Source organism: Archocentrus centrarchus, chromosome 16 (genome assembly GCF_007364275.1).
Source record: "Archocentrus centrarchus isolate MPI-CPG fArcCen1 chromosome 16, fArcCen1, whole genome shotgun sequence".
Taxonomy (NCBI): domain Eukaryota; kingdom Metazoa; phylum Chordata; class Actinopteri; order Cichliformes; family Cichlidae; genus Archocentrus; species Archocentrus centrarchus.
The window spans coordinates 28,448,920-28,467,915 of NC_044361.1; the positions used below are offsets into that span (position 1 = coordinate 28,448,920).

Consider the following 18,996-nt stretch of genomic DNA (forward strand, 5'->3'; position numbering starts at 1 on the left):
TTTGCTTAATTTAAAATGATACAGTGACATGTCAGAACATCGCGGGGACAAGATATCAACATTATTCCTCAGCTAGAGTTTTCAACAGTGTGACTGTCTTCACTGTAATGATGTGCCGTCAAAAGCGAGGCAGACTCATGTTACATATTTCTTTTTTTTTTTATGTTAAAGAAGTAATAAGCCATTTAGAGGACGGGAACTCCTCTTAATTGTTTTTCACTACAGTGTAGAATCTTTGTGTTCACATCTGGTTTGCAGCAGAGTGAAGTGGGTGTACAACACAGTACTGGCATGCATAAATGAACCATCAGGTTTTGTGTTGAAAGCAGCCGTGCCAGAATTAGCCCCCGTGGCTCCTGATTAGAATTGCTAATGCCGCTGACTATAATTAGTGAACATTCTTGGATGTTGTATGTCAGGAAACCTTTGCCCCTTCTGAGAGCTAACCTCCATCTCTGGATTTTCTCTGTCCTAGGTGCCCCATGCTATTCAAAACCCCCGTCCCTGCTGGGCCCGTACCCTCGCAGCCCACCCTTTGACTACCCCTGGGGCTTCAACCCCTACCTCCCAGGGGCCTTCTCTCTCAACAACTGCCCCAAACTGCCCCCTGGCTCCCTCTACCCCTCCCAGTTTTACCCCAACCCCTTGCAGAGCAGCCTTTCGCAGCTGCCTCACCCCTTCTCCTCCCTGCTCCCGCCTGGGGAGGCAGGTGGGGGTGAGAGGGGAGCAGCGGGGCAAACTGGCGGGACAAACGGCACAGCAGGTGGTCAACCAGCCAGACTCTGCCTGCCACCCTACCAGGGCCTGTCGATGGGTCGGACAGACATTGGCAACGGGGCGACATTGGGAGAAAGGGTGGAGCCCAATCCTCCGAGTATGGGGTTGAGTTTGGGCCTGGGAGCGGTCACCTTGGGAGCCGGGACTGGGACAGACCAGCAGAGCCCCACAGAGAGAAGAGGAGGGGTGAAGCAGGACCCAGAGTCAGACTCAGACCTGGAGATAACAGATCTGAGTGACTGCAGCTCGGAGAACGAAAATGAGCATGAATTTGGCATCGGGAAGGAATCCAGCCATGCGAACCGATCACAGCTTGTGTTAGATGGGAAGAAAGGGAGCGTGTTGCCTCCCATCTCCTCTCTTCCTCCACCAGTGTCCCCACATCCACTCAAGAGCTTGATGCCCATTACTCCTCCTCCCCCATCTCTGCCTCCATCGCTTTCGCCTTCAATGGCTCTGCATGAAAGACACAGGGAGACAGAGACTCTCAAACTGATACACAGCTAAGACATTTTCTGATGTGTCCACCATCTTGCCAGTCTATGCTCTGATAACTCTCTTCTTCTCTCCTTTTGTTTCACTGAGACAATTGTTTCACTTTAAATCATCAGATCTTTTCAAACCCTTTTCCAGGAAAAAAAGGCAGTTAACTTCTCTTACTTCTAAACCTGCTCTTTTCCTGTCTGCTGCGCAAGTTTTGAACTTGCCAGCAGTCCATTACACTACTGATTCATCCATCTTAGAATATACAGGGTGTACAGTTTTTAGAGTGTCGGCTGTCTTGTCCTTTTTATTTTGATCTCTCACACCAAATGGTTTGTAGACTTGCTTTATGCATTGCCAGCAGCAGTCTACAATTTGCTGTCTGCAGCTGAGCTACGAAAGAAGGCATCGAGGTGGGAAATTACAACACTGCAATGCCTGCCTTGACAAACATTAACAAACAACATCCCTAAACTAACAGAACAACAAATGATGCTCAGATCGATCCAATTTTACAGATTTGTCCTGTAATTCTACAGATTTAGACTATAAATAATTACATTGGCTTTTAAGACATGGTCAAATACTGCCACCTAGTGGTCCTTTCACTCAACGTCTCTTTCAAAGAACTCCTCTGCAATTGTGAGTGAAACTACTGCCCTGAGTTCATTTTGCACTTTTTGAAAAATATATAGATATATTGTTTATTGTGGGTTAATTTAAATGGTTAAAAAAAAAATCATTTGTTCGATAGTGCTAACTGTGACAGTCTGTGCGTATTTACTTTGTCTTGGTGCACATTTTCTAACAGGAAAGAAAAAGAGAGCAGAGGGAGCTGGACCAATCTAAAATTTGTATGAATATTTCTGTGTATATATTTTAATAATGGTGTACATGACATTTAATTATAATTCACTATGATAAGATTTAGCTGTATTGTTGTGATTTAATTCAGTATTTAAACATGTTGGAAAATTATAAGCTTAGGTGTATCAAAATTTAAATTATTAATGGCAGAAGAGCTGCACTCTGAAGATTTTTTTTTTTCTACATTGAGGACAGATTTCACACTGGGATTTGTCTCTGATTTCCTCAACCCCAGTTAATTGTGCCCTTTGGTCATTTTTTTTTTTTTTTTTTTTTTGCCAGATGCCCAGTGTACAAACCCTTTGGGTTCAAAAACATGCCGGTAGACTTATTTTTCTAGTTAGCATTCACCCAATGTACCTGTACTGTAATTAGTCTAATGTGAATAATATTGGTCTTTGCATTTTCTTCTTTAAATCCTCCCCCCAAAATCTGTTTTGATTATTTTTCAATCGATTCTTTTTGTCCATGCCAGCAGCAGAGCAATTTGTTTTGCTTGAGGACACTAAACAGTGGGAAAAAAAAAAAAATACTTACAAAAAAAACTATGTACCTTTGCTCTCCCCAGATCTTATGACCAACATCCTTTATACAGCCCAGTTTATGAGCCCGGACTGAACAGTGAACCATGTTGTACAGTTTCATAGCCTTTATGCCTATGGTTTGTCAAACAGTGGCGGTATACCGATTAGTTGTGAAAGCTCTATTGTAAAGTTCATGTAAAACTCTATGTTTGTTGAGTTGCTGCAGGAAAGGCCTCCAGTCACCTCCACAGGAAGAACACTAACAGCTGTAAATACTGTTTCCTTGTGTGTGTATGTGTGTGTACACATCCAAAAATGACAATGCAGTGGTTTTTGCCTGTCATCTTTCTTTGTTTTACTGTAAAGAGGAAAAATGGAAAGTGCAAAAAGAAGAAAAAGAGTAATATCTTCAAAAGCAATAAATATTATTCTGGATAGCGGACTGTTGACTGTCAATTTGTTGAAGGGATTCAAAAACTAAGTTTCATGCATTACATTTCTGTCACATTCTTCAGAATTCAGTTTAGCCTGTGAATCAGTTGTTTATGAAAAGTAACTTCTTTTTTTTTTGTGCAATGTGAAATAATTTTTAAATATATGAGCACTTATTATATATATTTATATTGATATTTTAGGATGTAATACATAATTCAAATTTAGCTACTGATATTTCCAGTTGTTGAGAGAGCGAACAGAGCTACACTAACACAAATCAGGATTTGTGATTTTTTCCGGCATCTATGAAAACACGTTGTGTTATCTTGTACGCTAAAAGTAAAAAGTCAGATGATATCGCAGCAAACTGATATGGATTAAACACTCTGTCCATATTTAATTTAATTTATCAGCCAAAACTCTTCTTAACCTTTTGTATTTAACTCTTTTCCTGCTTTTCTTTTAAATTCACAGGCTTACAAGATACAGAAAAACAAGACATTATGATGACACGTGCAGCAGGTGTTATCACCATTTAGACACTTAATGCTTAAAAGTTGATTGTTATGATGTTTTATAGGACTGTGCTATATAATATGACTGCTGACAGTGTGCTGACAATTTGAGATATATTTTTTTTTTGCTTGTCTGCCATCTGAAAAACTTCCCACTACAAATCTATTCAATTTTATTTATAAGGAATTGATAGAGAACCCAAAAATAACGTATATCACCTCGAGGCACTTTAAATAGAAATCTAATTATTCCCACTTAAACATATGCTCGGTCAACATGGGAAGAAAAACAAAAACACACCTCACTCAGAAACGCCACTGTGCCTGTGACAGTCAGTGGTAGCGTGGACCTGGAAGTATCTATTAGGAAAATATAGACAAAATTATGATAGTACATCAGTAACTTTCTTTAGCAACCATTTTAAAGCACCATGTAGCAGTATGGTGATTTTAAACTGACAGTTAAATATGATGACATTTGTGTGACAATTAAATACAACAAAACTTATGACCATAACCCACAACATAAGCGGTAGGGTTGCAGAAAGAGAGGGTGAGTCAAGTAGGAAGGTGTACAATAGAAAGCAGTAAAGTCTTCTTTAACTGGCAAATCATTTAACGCTTTTCCAGCAAAGTGGTGCCACTTCCTAATCAAGAACCAATTCCATGCATTCCCAACAAAAACATATTGGTGCCACACAGCAATACAAAACCACTGGCTCTAAATTTGGAGCCACTAATATCAGGAGGCACGAAGAAGTTTGTAGCAGATAATCCACAGACGATCCACACATGCAGCCCAGCCTGCAGATTCAGTGAACTTCAGATCCCAACTTCATTTTAATCCCACAATGATAACCCGAAATTCTACTATTTAACACTGCTATGTAAAGACTGCTTCGTGACACTAGGTTTGCCATACTATTGAAGTGTAGGCAGGTTCTTAAAAGCAGAACTAGCTCTGTGGAAAAACAAATACTCCACCTGGATCCTCTGTGAACTGTCAGTGTTGCATGACCCATCACATGTGCTCAGATATTTCTTAATACCAAAACTGACAGATTCAAACTGCCTTAGAGTTTTATGCTTATTTTAGATCTGCCATTGTTCCAGCTGAAGTAAAACGCACACATTTATCAACATAGTCAGAAAATTCGGACAGCAACATCATTTGCCACCAGATTTGCTAAGAGTTTAGTCCAGGGAGATAGAAAACTAATTTTCACATAACTCTGTCAAACTGTAAAAAGATTAAAGGGTCATGGAGACTTTATAGGCTGAGACACTACAGGCAAAAAGATGCATTATTGATTCAGTGGTCATTTTGGGGATATTTTTCACTTCTGCAACATGTCTTCTTTCAGACTAGTGATGAGAAAATCTCCCAAATGCACATTTATTTTGCCATACTTTGTCTGTTTATGCAAAGCAGTGCATATTGATCAATATACTGGTATATTTAAACATTATAATAAACTTGTGTCAGATATATCTGGCACGTTTACCCTATTTGCCTGTGGGTTTGAAAAAAATCTCAGTGTTGACTGAAAAAAAATCTATTTTAAACATCTACAACTACAGAACTAATTATGATGAGATTCAAGATTCGAAGATTCAAAAAGCTTTATTGTCATTCTTCTAATGTGAAACGTGACAGGAACAAAAATTAGATTCTGAGGTCCCTGCAGTACAAGTTGCTGGGGGAGTATAATATAACAAGGGGAGTATAATATGACTGGTAGATATCAACAAACTATTTTCCACAGTAAATTTTACACTTTAAAATATATTCTGCTTTAGAAAAGCCAACAGCCATAGAAAGCTGAAGGGTCTACTATATATACACTATCACAGCGTTCAGCATAGTGCCATTGAATGCTGATTGGCTTAGTCCAGGTCGTTACCATATTTGTCCACAGTGTGGCGCCAGAAGCCTGGAAAAGAAGTGAAGCGGCGATAAAACCGGGAAGAAAGTTTGAGTTGAGAGATCGAGTCTGTAAAAACAGTTAAATCGGTTGCCTTAAACTCTCACAGACATAATTTCCTCAGACATCTGTGATCTCTTGATCTCGCAGTAGTGAATGTAATTTTTAATATGCAGATACGGGATTGGCACCATCCCATCATCAATAATTTATGCTTTACACGGACGATGCTGGGCGTTCCGGAGACACCCTTGTTTTGTTTTGTTTGTTTTGTTTTAACTTTTAGAAAGAAAAACAGTTTTGTGTTTGCTGCAACAGTATCCGTAAGAGAAACATCAAGACAATATAAAAACAGTAGACATTGAGAGGAGGTTTCATTTTGTAAAGTGCAAATAACACTTCAAAGTATCCCGTCCCGGATAGTCCTAAGTGGCAATAAGTCCATTCGTCCATTTCTTTTTTTTTTTTTTTTTTTTTTTTTTTTACGAAATATGAACTGTGTTCCTACAAAAATCTTGTGCTGTTAAACACTTGTGTTGCGCTGGGTAGGCTCTCGATGGGGACGGGTTACTGTGTAACACAGTGCGGAAACAACTCGTTTAGATGAGATAGTGTTACATTTTTATATAACACTCAAGCCGTAAAACACACATAAGCAAAAAATACAAATAAGAAAAGTTACATTGTTGCCACGTTTGTTTACTGAGTATTCGATCATTTTGAAGCAATCCATTGTAACTTTTTTTTCTCGTGGCTATTCACCCTGTGCTTTTTTTTTAATGTGTACTTCCGTGTACAGTGTTTTTTTTTTCTACCCACTGACACACGGCAACTTCGAACAGGAAACCTAATAGACGATTCGCCTGTCGTTTTCTCTGTATTTACGGGTGAGTACATCATTTAGACAACATGCTGGCCAACATTATAAAGCTTTTGGACTTTTACGACTTTGTCTGCTACACAGGGTGGTTTTGGAGATTTGTTTTACCGACAGTATCGGCTTATCCCCCCTACAAGCCCGAGCAGCAGACGGTAGCGTCCGCATACAGGAATGCAGTACTCGGCTGGCTGCACGGCATCTCGTCCTTTGCGGTTAAAGTCCGGCTGCTGACGATTTTGTTGAGCGTTTTGGCCATTTTCAGTAACACTGGGACAGAGTCAGGTTCATTTTGTAAACTTGTGTTTTGTATCAAAGGCATGTAAGTAAGAGAGCGAGACAAAAAAAAAAACTTCAGGTAGCAAACTTGGCCGTGTGTATTTTCTGGCAAAGCATCGAGAATTTATAGGACTCTCCTCGCTTTGGGTTTAGCTCAAACTACAAATCACTTTAATATTTTCAAAGGGAGTTATGTTATGACAGTAGTCACTGGGAAGTTTATAACTGGTGACCTTGAGGATTTTTATGTTTTTTTTTTTAATCTTCCTTGAAAGATCATCTTTCTGACATGTTTCATATGAGTAGTCTGGTTGTTACAACCATACAGTGTGGGCCTGCTTGTATTTTACCTCATAAGTGGTTTTATTATTTTCAGCCTGTGATGTAAGGAAACACACAATCACAAAGGCTCTCAGGACTCATTACAGAGGCTTAGGAAACCGCTGCCAGATCAATCCCTCTGTTTTCCTCTCATTTATTTGCCAACAATTTTTTTTTTCCCCCCACAACATGAAAGGTGGCCTCTGTCGTGTCCCTCCCAGTTTTCTCTCTTTTTCTCTCTCTCTCCCTCCCTTTTCTATACCACTGCTGGTCAGATCAACCTATAGACTGGGGGCCTCAGTGCAGACAGGGTTCAATAATTAGTGTCTGCATATAATTGATTGCCAGTGATGGGGATTTTTACTTCGCGAAGCAGAGCACATTGCCTGTGCAAAAACAGACAAGAGTTTCCTGTGCTCACAGGAAATTGGAATTACTTACATCTAGTGCGGCTTCATTATCTCAGTAAAGACAGGATGCTCAGGCAGCGTGGGCTGTGCATTACAGTATGCTGTCAAGTTTTTGGTTTTTTTTGTTATTAATTAATTAGTCCTCAAAGAACAACGGTTGCTTTTTAACAGGTTATCAGGCCAGTTTGTCTCATTTCTGACTTTGACTCCTCCAGGCTTTTCTTTAGTCAGGAATCATGAGCTCTGTCAAAGTGGGCTTAGAATTACTCTGAATTTTGATTATAGTTATTGCTCATTATTTTTTACTGTCTGTGCCGTAAGGGCGTTGAAGCTAGCGGTTTTAGAGACTGTGACATGCTCCCAGTCAGCCGCTGCACCCCAGAGGCCCCATGTGAAGCAGGCCCTGCCACTTCCTGTTACGCTCTGTTAGACTAGAGGAGCACTGCACTTGTCATCTCTTTCTCTCCCTTTTTTACAAGTGCAGGCTTGTCTGGAGCCCAAAGGCTACCTTCTCTTCCTTTTAAAGGAATGTTGGCTATTTAATCTGAGTTGCTGCACTGCCCGCTCTCTCTCTCTCTCTCTCTCTCTCTCTCTCTCTCTCTCTCTCTCTCTCTCTCTCTCTCTCTCTCTCTCTCTCTCTCTCTTCTCTATTGTTTTAGACCTATATAAACCCAGCCGCATCCCCTTTTTCTTAGTGGGTAGGAAGATAAACTCGGGACATTGCTACAGTGAGCTGTTACAATTGTTGTTTAGCCTATGTGAACGATACCCAACAACTGGAATGACAGGTAATGGTACTCTCAGTGGAACAGCCAGCAGCTGTCCTAAGGGCATGGTGCTGTATTGCTAGCAAGATGATAATTTACTGTAGTCGGGCTCGGACTTCAAAGAGAGCACAGGTATTCTTCTCTGGCTGCGGTTAGGCTGACGAACAGGCAGCAGATAATGAGAGACAGAGTGGACTCACTGCTCTTCTCTTTGCAAGTCAGGAGTGAAATCTACTGATTCCTCCTGAATGAGCTCATTAGGTAAGGTGGGGTACAGTGTGTGAAGTAGTGCACAGGAAAGTGCTTATGCTCTTCCGTGCCTGTGACATGCGTTGTCGTAAAACCACAGCTTATCTCACCTCTGATCGAGGCGTAGCACTATAAAGTGTCACTGTGACAGCTTCTGTAGTTGTTTTTATGGATCTCTCACACACTCTTATATCCAGCAATAAGAGCACGCGCGCGATTTGCTTTTAGAAATAATATTGTAGCTTATTTGCATAGTGTTTTGCATGGCTGTAGTGATGTACCTGATTTGTTGTATTCATTGAAGAGGGAAAAAAAGAGGTGTTTCATGGTCCTTTACAGCTTCACATTCTATTCCAGGACTCTACTAGTGTAGGTTTGCATCATTCACAGTTCAGAATAAATTCATTTTTTCTTGTATTGGGCCATGGTGCAGCCTCTAAATACATCCACTAAAGCCAGCTCTCTTCTGATTGGCTGTCCCTTGCAAACAAATGATTTGAACAGTAGGTGGGTGGGGCTGCAGTGCTTACAGTCTGACTGTATTCATGATATCCGCTGTCATTGAAAGGAAACGTTCAGAGCAGTCTGAAGCCTGAGTTTTTGGCTGTGTTGAATTATTTGCATCTACACTCAGTTTAATATGAGCATCCGTCTTTGTAATAGCGTATATGTGACAGGAAATAAGAAACAATGTAATAGAGACTGAGCAGTGCATCTCTATGAGCATTTATGGCATCTATGTCACCTACATCTTGGAGTTCTCCTTTAATTGAGTAATACATGGATGGAGTAATACATTAATAAGGGGTCATTATGCCTTCCCAGCTTCCCTGTACTGTGCGTCTTGTGCGTCTTGTCTCTCTGCATTCACCTGCTGACTTCTGTCTTCTCTGCTGTCAGTCATATTCTGCTCACCTTACATATACTCAAAGTGTATGTACGACATATGTATGTGTGTTGCAGTGGCATCCTTCCAAAACAGAAAGACCCCTTCAGGTTTCAAAATGAATGCAGGCAGTCTGCGTGAATCTTTGAGCTTTCCGACTGATTGTAGGAGGGTCTTATACAAATCCAGCCTGGCATCCAGGAGCCTGTGTCTCTCACACGAAAAAGGTAGAAAATGGAAAGTTACATCTCTCGGCCTGAATGTGAGTCAGACGGGCTGGCTGGAAGGCTGATGTGACAGAGAGTGTGCGAGTGAGGGAGTGAGGAAACAGAGAATGAGCTCTTTCATTTGAGGGTCAGGGTGGAAAAAGCGAGAACAGACTCCACTCCATGTTTACTCTCAAGGAGTGAAAGATGGTGGGGGTTTGGTGGGGTGAAAGGTCCCCCAGTCAAGTGTGTGGAGACAGTGTGTTGACTGTATGTTAGTATACAGGGCTTTACAAACAGTTGCTTATCCTGTGATACACAATAAGTCATCATTTCCATTGTCATTTTGAATAACAGCAACATTTGTCTTTCTGTATTGGTTAAGCCGTACCACTGCTTGTCTAATTTGTCAGTTAGTTTACTGTAATGGTGATGTTTGGTGCATATTTAGCCTTACACTTTTATACGTGTACAAAAAAAAAAAATGAAACTGGAAAAAAATAAGAAACTTCAGGAAAAACAAGAAGAGAGGGATTCCTCTTTCAGGTTGGATAGATGGATAGTTGTCATACATAGAAATGTAGCTCTGATCTTGAAGCATTCCTTGTGAAGTGCACTGAAACATAATTGCTGTAACATACCAAAAATAATTCAGATATCTCCCCTAATACATGGAGCCTATTTTTAGAGCTTTATCTATCAGCCTTAAAAATAGGTACTGATAAAAGTAGTAGCATTGCAACTAACTGTTCCTATTATTAGGACTGTTGTAAAATATTGTTATTGATGATAACTGGGAGTATTTTAAAAATGAAATATTGATGGCATGCTAATAATCAAGCCAGATTGATACAGGATACCGATATTTGGTGATTTTAAAAATCCGATATGGCAGCTGACAGTGTTTTCTTTCATGCACACAAAACATAAACAGATTTCCTTCACATTTGTCATGTCTATTTATTTATTTATTCTTTTATACGGTGCCTCTCTCTGCTGAGATCAGCTGGTTGTGGCATTCCAAACATATGCGTTGCCAACAGGGAAGTTGCAACATGCCCACTGGTGGACTAACTATGCAACATCAACATTCATAACATGGTTGAAAGATGTTTCTCCTGCCTCTTCTTTACTTTTTAATTTTTCATTCACAGGCCCTTATAAATCCCGATACCAATAGATCGGCAAATATCTAATATCACCCAGTAATATCGGCCTGCTGCTAAATCAGTCGGCCTCTAGTTAATAACGCGCATAACATGAGATAGTGTGCTTCAGTATGCGTTCTCAGTTCTGCAAATACTCCATTTGGTTTCAACAAGGGCGCTGCCTGGATGGAGCATGCAGGTGATGGCACACATCACTGCCACTTTCTCACTGCGAATTCACCAGAAAATTAGCAACACTAGTTTTGCATGGGCACAGTTGGACATAACGCACACTTGATACCAGGCACCTAGGAGAGTCAAGACCATCTAATGTCCGATCAGACTGCATTGGACATTTGCATTCTCACAGCTGGCTGGTCTGTAATGTTTAGAAAAGTTCAGGGCTGCAGTGCATACGTGAAAGAAGGGGAAATATTTATATTGGCGAAACTAGAGCCAGTGAATTTTTGGCATCTGTGGCAAAAAAAAAAAAAAAAAAAAAAAAAAAAGGAAAAAAAAAAAAAAAAAAACCCAGCATGAGTACCAAAATCTGACACTGAATGCCTTGTGACTAATGTAGACACCAGATTTTATCTAGAAAGAAGAGTCTGTGGATATATGTAGTCCTGCTGCACTGCTTTTGAACCCTTTTCAAAATGTGCATCACAGTTTAAGAAATGTTTACAATTTGTATTCTTTTACTTTGAATGCTACTGGCTATAAACCTCCCAAATGTATTGCTAGTCAGTGTTTGCTTCAAGCATTTAAGGTGTTGTTTCACATTAGAGTTAAAATTTGAGATAAAACATTGATAATAGTCCATTATAACTGTCAATAATACTGACATATCAATTCACACTTTAATATCTCTGTTCTTAGAGGAAGAATGTTCCATTGCCAGCCATGGGCATGAGGGCTACAGCATCCTGAACCAAGGTGTGCCTTTGCCTTTGTTCAAGTACACAGGCATTTTTGGCAATGTTAGCCTCAGCAGCTTTGATTCTGGGCAGGCTAAATTCCTTCCAGAAATATTCATCCTGTTCCCTGGCATTTCAGCTTTGTTTGGTATTGTCTTAAAATCAGCAGCAAAGGAACCCACAGTGGACATGCGAATACACATAACACACTCGTGAATTAGTCGGGAGCTGTTTTGGTCCGAAAATGCTAATCAGAGATGTCTGTGTTTGGTTTTAGCAATTACTGCTCCACAGACAGACACACACACACACACATACACATGGAAGCAGTTAGGACAAGCTGGAGGTTCACTGTGAGCTGCCAATCCATGCCAGTCGATTTTCCCCAGCCTATCAACTGTTTCCATGAAGCCAGTGACCTCTATATGGGGATAAGGAAAGAGAGAGAGAGAGAGAGAGAGAGAGGATGGGGGTGTTTTTGGTTTGGGGTGGAGGCTTGTTAGAGTAGGAAAGTGAAGTATGCTTTAGCTCTGAGGAGGAACAAGAAAATGAATCGAATGTCTGTTAAGCCTTCATGAATATGTGTGCATAAAGATGGGGGGAGGTTGTAGCTCTCATTATATGGGATACCTTGTTAACTTCTTTAAAATAACAAACACAGGGGAGTATTGCACTGAGAGTTTGTTTGGGAGGTGGGGGGGGGGGGGGGGGCTCTCCAGCTTCATTAAAAACCTCTGAATCTGCTCAGCTAGAATCATATGAAAAGGAGGTCATTGATTCTTTACACAGGTTTTGTCCAGATACAATAAAATTGCAGTAAAACAGCTATGTTGCAACAAGCCCTGTTCAACACTAAGGTAGGATCCTGTGAGGCAAAGAAAAAAAACATTTGCCTGTGTTTCACCCGCTCTGTTGGCCATAATCTTATTTTAGCCACTACGTAATGGTTGTTGAATTACATAATTGACCCTTGTCTACCGGCTATGAATGCACCGGCTGTTTTAGAAGCAAGTGTAAAAGGGGCCACTTTATTTAATGCCAGCGGTAGAGGAGAAGGAGAAGAAAGTAATATATACTTAGAGAGATGAAAGTCACAGAGGAAAAATGAATGGTAGAGGACAAAGGCTGTGGTAATGACAAAGAGGAGAAAAGGCATATTTTTACGTCTTCAGCAGTGATGAGCCACTCCCTCTTTGCACATGCACTGATGCACTGACTTCCCCTGTACATGCACTCTGCTGTGCAACACTATCTTCAGTATGTCAGTGAACCCTTCCCTGTGTTGTTTTTTTTTTTTCTGCATTGTTAGTAGAGTGACAAGATTTCAAGGATAACTTTGCCCTCATGTAATGCTCAGACTGCTGTTCTGTTGCCCTCTTATCTCACTCAACAAACACGAAGACATTCAGTCACATTAGGCCTTCTTATCTTGAAATTTCTTATCACTGAAGATATCACCTTTATCAAAAATGTGTTTGCGGAATAATTTACATTGTCTGTAGCCTGATCGGTTAAGGAGTAATACCTATGAGTAATATGAATTCAAATAGCTTTCTCTTTTTACCGTGCTGAGAAAACTGTTATTTTACACCTCACGTGTGTCCTGCTCAAGCCCTGCTGCCTCATTCATTCTGTGCGTGTGCATTTAGGCTGTCCAAACTTATGTACCATAAGGTCCATAAGTTCGGACCTGATGTAATTGAAGTGCAGACTTTCAGGTTCAACTCAAGGCTTGAGTTGGCTACATGTTGAAAAAGTAGTGGTCCTCCACTTCAGTAGTCTTCTGTGGTTTTTCAGGCCTTCTGGTGTTGCTGAGCTGGCCGGTGCATTCCTTCTGTTTAAGACTGTACCAGATTGTGCCTTTGGCCACTCCCTAGTTTTTTTGCCATCTCTCTGATAGGTTTATTGTGGTTTTTTAGCCTAATGATGTTCTCCCTCACTTGTGTCAATATCTCTTTGGACGTCGTATTGCCTTTGGGTTTGTTTATGCTGAGGTCAGCTCTGTCAGCTGCAGCTTAAACCATTTGGTCAAGGTTGGAAGAATTTTAGTGTGTGCTTGTTTATGGCTGTTAAAGAGCAGATGTCTGCTGTGCACGTCTTCAGGTGCAGGGCCATGTTCTTAAAAGTGTTTCTCAATATTTATGTGCTTGCTACACTTTCTAGAGTGTTTCACATTTATGTTTCCATTACCTGTTTTTTTTTGTTTTTTTTGGAGGGGTATATGTCTTTGTGTGTGTGGGTCTGGGTCTGTTTTTCCATCGTTGCCACCTTGTTCTTCATTTCCTGTTGAAGCGTTTCCCTTCTTTTTTAATTTCTTCTCCACACTCCCTCTCCTCATCTTCCTCCTTCATGTCCTTCCTCAGCAGACCCTTGTTAGGGCCCGAGCACGAACTGTGCGAAGGCCCTATTGTAATTGCTTCGTTTATTATTATTATTATTTTTTTTATTATTATTCAGGCAAATGAATTGGCTTTTTGGGGGCTTTATCATATTCAAAAACTCATGAAACTTTGCACATGCGTCACATCTGGTGAAAATTTAAGTATTTTAATGGGCTCGGGCAAGGGCGCGCCCAAATGGCTCGCTAGCGCCCCCTAAACTGGAGCCCCACCGCTGTGTTTCACGTACATGAATGAAACTTCATACACATGTATATCATGTCCAGGCGCACAAAAAATCCTCTTGGAGCCATGCCCTAAACCCAACAGGAAGTCCGCCATTTTGAATTAATTATGCAAATTTGGCGATTTGCAGCCCTCACACTTTTTCTAATAACTCAGAGGTTTTAGACGTTATCATCTTCATATTTGGTTTGTCTAACCTACACCCCCAGGGGAATCTAAATCTCGAAAATGGTGAGTTTTTGCCAAGGGGGAGGGGTCCTTATGCCCCTTTGAACTTTGATCATTCGCCATGAAATTTTGATTGCCTCTCATTCATACCTACATGATCCAATGTGCATCAAACTTCTCCAGTAGGATGAGGGTGCCCCCCTGAACACATACATATGACAATATTTAATATCAGTCGCAGCGCCACCTAGTGGGAACAGGAAATGTCATATTTTACACTTGGAGGTCCAGCTCCAAGGTGGTTTAGCAGAACCATCTCAAATTTCACCTGGAAAGCCTTAAGAAGTTGGACTTACTGTGTTTTCAAAACTGTGAGTTTTTGGCAAAAGGGCGTGACCCTTATGGGACGGCAAAGTTCGATGATTCGCCATGAACACAAAAATGGCTGTAACTCAAAGCCAACTTGCCCAATCTGGCTCAAACTTCAGTGGTGTGATAAGCATGCTGCCCTGAACACACTCATATGCATAAAGTCCATAAACGTTAGAGCGCCGCCTAGTGGCAGCTCGGAATATCTTAAAATAGCAAGTTTTTTGAGTAGCCCCGGAGCTACGTTTTATCTACATGTATGAAAATGTACATGCTCATGTAACATACTAAGACGTACAAAAAAGTCTCTTGGACCCATACCCCAAACCCTACAGGAAGTCGGCCTTCTTCAATTGAAGGTGTCAATTTTTGCGATTTCCACGCCTGCTATTTGAACGAACTTGTCCTAGGGCATTTCACCCAGTGACACCAAATTGGCTCCAGATCATCTACACAAGTAGCCCATCAAAAGTTATTCAGGGTTTTGTAGAATATTGAACGGTGTTGCCATGGCAACCCTCTGAATTTGGACTTTTTTCAATTTCAAATTCACAGAGATTCTAAACATCAGCCCCTGGGCTGTGCTTTCTCTATGTACCTGAAAATGTGCCTGCTGATGTAAAATGCTAACATCTACAAAAAAGTCTCTTGGACCGATAGCCGAAACACAACAGGAAGTCAGCCACGTTCACTTTAAAGTGTCATTTTTGCAGCATTTTTCGCCTTTTCCAGGCCTTTTTGCCTCAACTCCTCCTAGGGCATTTGACCCAGTGAGACCAAAATGGCTCCAGATCATCCACACAAGTAGCCCATCAAAAGATATTCATGGTTTTGTAGAATATTGAACGGTGTTGCCGTAGCAACCCTCTGAATTTGGACTTTTTTTCCATTTCAGGCCCAGATAGGTTCTAAACATCAGCCCCAGGGCAGTGCTTGGTCTGTGTACCTGAAATCGTGCATGCTGAAGTAACATCCTAAGACGTACAAAAAAGTCTCTTGGACCGATAGCCGAAATCCAACAGGAAGCCTGACATGTTCTAATTAAGGTGTCATTTTTGCAGCATTTCTCACATTTTTCAGGCCTGCTATTTGAATCATCTTCTACTACAGCTTTTCATCCAGTCACACCAAAATGGCTCCAGATCATCTACACAAGTAGCCCATCAAAAGATATTCATGGTTTTGTAGAATATTGAACGCTGTTGCCGTAGCAACCCTCTAAATGTGGGATTTTACTCATATACCACAGTGCACCAAATTGTTACATCTCTGACACACATTGTCCGATCTGCCTCAAACTTCACAGGCTTAATGGGAGGGTAAGGGAGACTGGACACACCCCTCTATCAGCTTTGTTTCACACTCAAAACGCCACCTAGTGGCAACAGGAAATCAGTAGGACACTGATACTCATCATCCTATGGTCATTACAGTTTCATTGATGGCTGCAGGCATTACATAGAGCATTGTGACATATTAATTAGTGGGCACTCACCGACGCCACCTAGTGGGAGCGGGAGACGATCGACGCGAAGTACGGCTAGCCTGCTGAGCCGTCAGCAGCCGGGTGAGCCAGCTACTCTCTCGTCTGCGAGAACCTCCGAGCGCGGTTCGGCTGGAGCGTGCCACGGGTCGACGCGCGGCTTGGCTGGAGCGCGCCAGGGGTCGACGCGCGCCGGGTGCGAGGGCCCGCTCATCGCCGCTTGCGGCTTTAATTTTTATTTTTTTCTTGCTTCTGTAAGGTCATTATAAGCTGGTGCTTGTTGCCACAGTATTATTTATTATTATTATTTATTTATTTATTTTTTAGTTATTCAAGAAGTTTCAGACTTCAGTGGATGATTACAAAAAAACAGCATGCATGTAATGCACAGCATAGCCTTTTTTTTGTGTGTGTGTGTGTGTGTGTGTGTGTGTTTAGTCCTGGTTCACTGAAGTCATACCTGCTCTTCAACCAGCTGATCGGTTTCGCTGGGGGGGGTGTATTTATAAATACAATTTTACATATCATTCACTTTCACCTGCTTTCTTTTTTACTAAATGAACAAATACATTTTGGCCTAAATAAATATGCATAACAAAGTTATAACTTGCAACTTATTTTCTTTAGATTTTTTTACATACTGAGCCAATTTTTGATTTTGATAAGCGAGCAGCTGCGTTTGTACTGCAGTCACGTTTAGGCTTAAGTGTCAACTACAAGACCTGAAGCGCCTAATAATAGGAAAGACAGGCCTTTGTTGGTAGCAACGCTATGACATATAAAAATACACTTATATAAACATATAAACATATGACATATAAACTGCAAAAAAAAAAAAAGTGCAAACTTTTTGCTCAGCAGATTTAACAAAATGCAGGCTCAGTGGTGACTTCTTTGTCGAGGCATCAGTTAGTTTGGAGCCAACTTGAAGCAGATTTTCAGAAAATGGAACCAAGCCAGTGTTCTTAATAAGGTTTGGGTGAGTGCACAGTTGTGAAAATGAGGGAGTGTCCTTTAGCAGTGTGTTTCCGCTGGTGCTCAATGAATCAGTCATGAAAAGCTATTGAAGTAGCGACTGCGATTGTCTGAGCAGTGGGAGTTTGTTTGGATGAGAGCATATCGACCAAACAATCGACCAGTTGAATCTGAGGCTACAGGCCGTATTTATGTCTATGCATTTCATTTAGCTCGTTTAGCTTTTATTTTAAAAATATATAATATTGCAAAAGATTATTTTGTGATCAAACTTATTGACATCATCTAAAAAGCAATCAACTAAAGAACAACACCCTGTAGTTTTAGGCCATTCGGCACTGTTCAGACAGGCATCGTTTGAGCTCTGTTCCTCGTTTGTTTGTCACAGGGTTTCGTTTATGCTCTGCGTTAACTTCCTTTTCTGGTTCCCACGTGAACTTAGAGACGAGTGGCACAGGAGGTTTGTTTGATTCAGTTTTGTCTATCACGTTTCTTGCGGAAACACTTGTGGGCACCAACTTTATTTTCCCTCAAAATGTCTCACTCATTTTCTCATCTCCTTCTTTCAGACTCCCTTTCTCTCTCTCTCTCTCTCTCTCTCTCTCTCTCTCTCTTTTCGTCTCATCTGATAGGTCATACGGGAAATGGTTCTGATAGCTTCCTGAGGAAATTACACCCACTTCCTGTCTGTATCTCCCCCCCCCTCCATTTGCCACCTTACCCAGTTCTTTTTTCCTAGTCTTTTCTCAGGCACCTCAGGGAGCAGCTGCTGGAAGAGTGGAGGAGCTGTAGGACTGCTAGGAATCCCCCACTCACTGCTAATGAGGTTGTGGCCTGATAAGTGAGTCAGATAAACCATCGTACAAACACATCAGGCAGTAGCTATTAGCTGCTGGGGTATTTTTGGATGCTGCCCTCATAGCATATAGAGGACAAAGCCTATTGTGACCAAGTATAAGAAGGGAGCAGTGACCTATGCTTATACAATGGATTCTGTGGCCAGGTGCACCTAGTAATTGTAAATAAGTAAATATCTAATTTTAGTGTTTTCAGTACAGGATTTCTGTTCCTCCATCAACAAGTTCCCTTGCTGATGAAGTGATTAACTGCTGGCTAGAACCCTGCATTTATTTCTTTTTATTATACTTATTATTCTTTCCTTACTTTCCTCACTTGCATCTCTTCCTCCCTTTTTAGCTCCTCCCTGTAAAGATGTGAGAGATGTATATGGGTAACTCTGCTACCAACAGAGAAATCTTTGGTTCCATCATATCAGCTTTAAGCAGTGTCTTGTGTCACCTACATCAGCATTTATGGGTTATGCTACTTGATAAAAGACTTCCACAGTTTTGTTTCCTCACTCTGATCTGCAGAAGTCTTCTCTGTCCTTGAGGTCCCTTTAAGGGATTAGAAGATCCTCCATTATTGAAAAAGGGAAGGATTTTTGTGTCGGGTGACGAGAGAGGACACAAGAAAGGGCAAGTTAGCATAATGAAATATCCCTCAGTAAACTGTAGATGAAATCTTTTTTTTTTTTTTTTAATTTTATTATCACAGCCTGTCTGACATAGGTTAAAATTTGTATTACTGCCTATGTGGTTGAAAGCTTAAAATTTGTTTCTCCTCTTTGGTATCATTGATGGCACTAGCTAGCACCATGCTTTGTTGCATATATGAAAATTTTAACTGCAATAATTCAACAGAAAAAAAAAATTGGGTCTCAAAGTTACCCTCATCACAGAAGTATGCTTGTTTATTGTTGCATTAAGATTGATCTTCATTGTATTAGAG

At 40.9% G+C, this 18,996-nt stretch overlaps 2 protein-coding genes across 2 annotated transcripts in view; both read left to right on the forward strand.

Moving 5' to 3' along the window:
* erfl1 (Ets2 repressor factor like 1) overlaps nt 1-1,579 on the forward strand; it is a 48,309-nt gene extending 46,730 nt beyond the window's left edge. The window contains exon 7 of the mRNA XM_030750770.1: nt 476-1,579. Coding sequence (XP_030606630.1) covers nt 476-1,284 — 809 coding nt within the window. The 3' untranslated portion in view covers nt 1,285-1,579. The remainder of the gene's footprint in view (nt 1-475) is intronic.
* Nucleotides 1,580-6,326: 4,747 nt separating this feature from the next.
* The window catches only part of arhgef1 (Rho guanine nucleotide exchange factor (GEF) 1), a 43,387-nt gene continuing 30,717 nt past the window's right edge, over nt 6,327-18,996 (forward strand). Inside the window, exon 1 of the mRNA XM_030749331.1 lies at nt 6,327-6,413. The gene's annotated coding sequence lies outside the window, so the exon portion shown is untranslated. The remainder of the gene's footprint in view (nt 6,414-18,996) is intronic.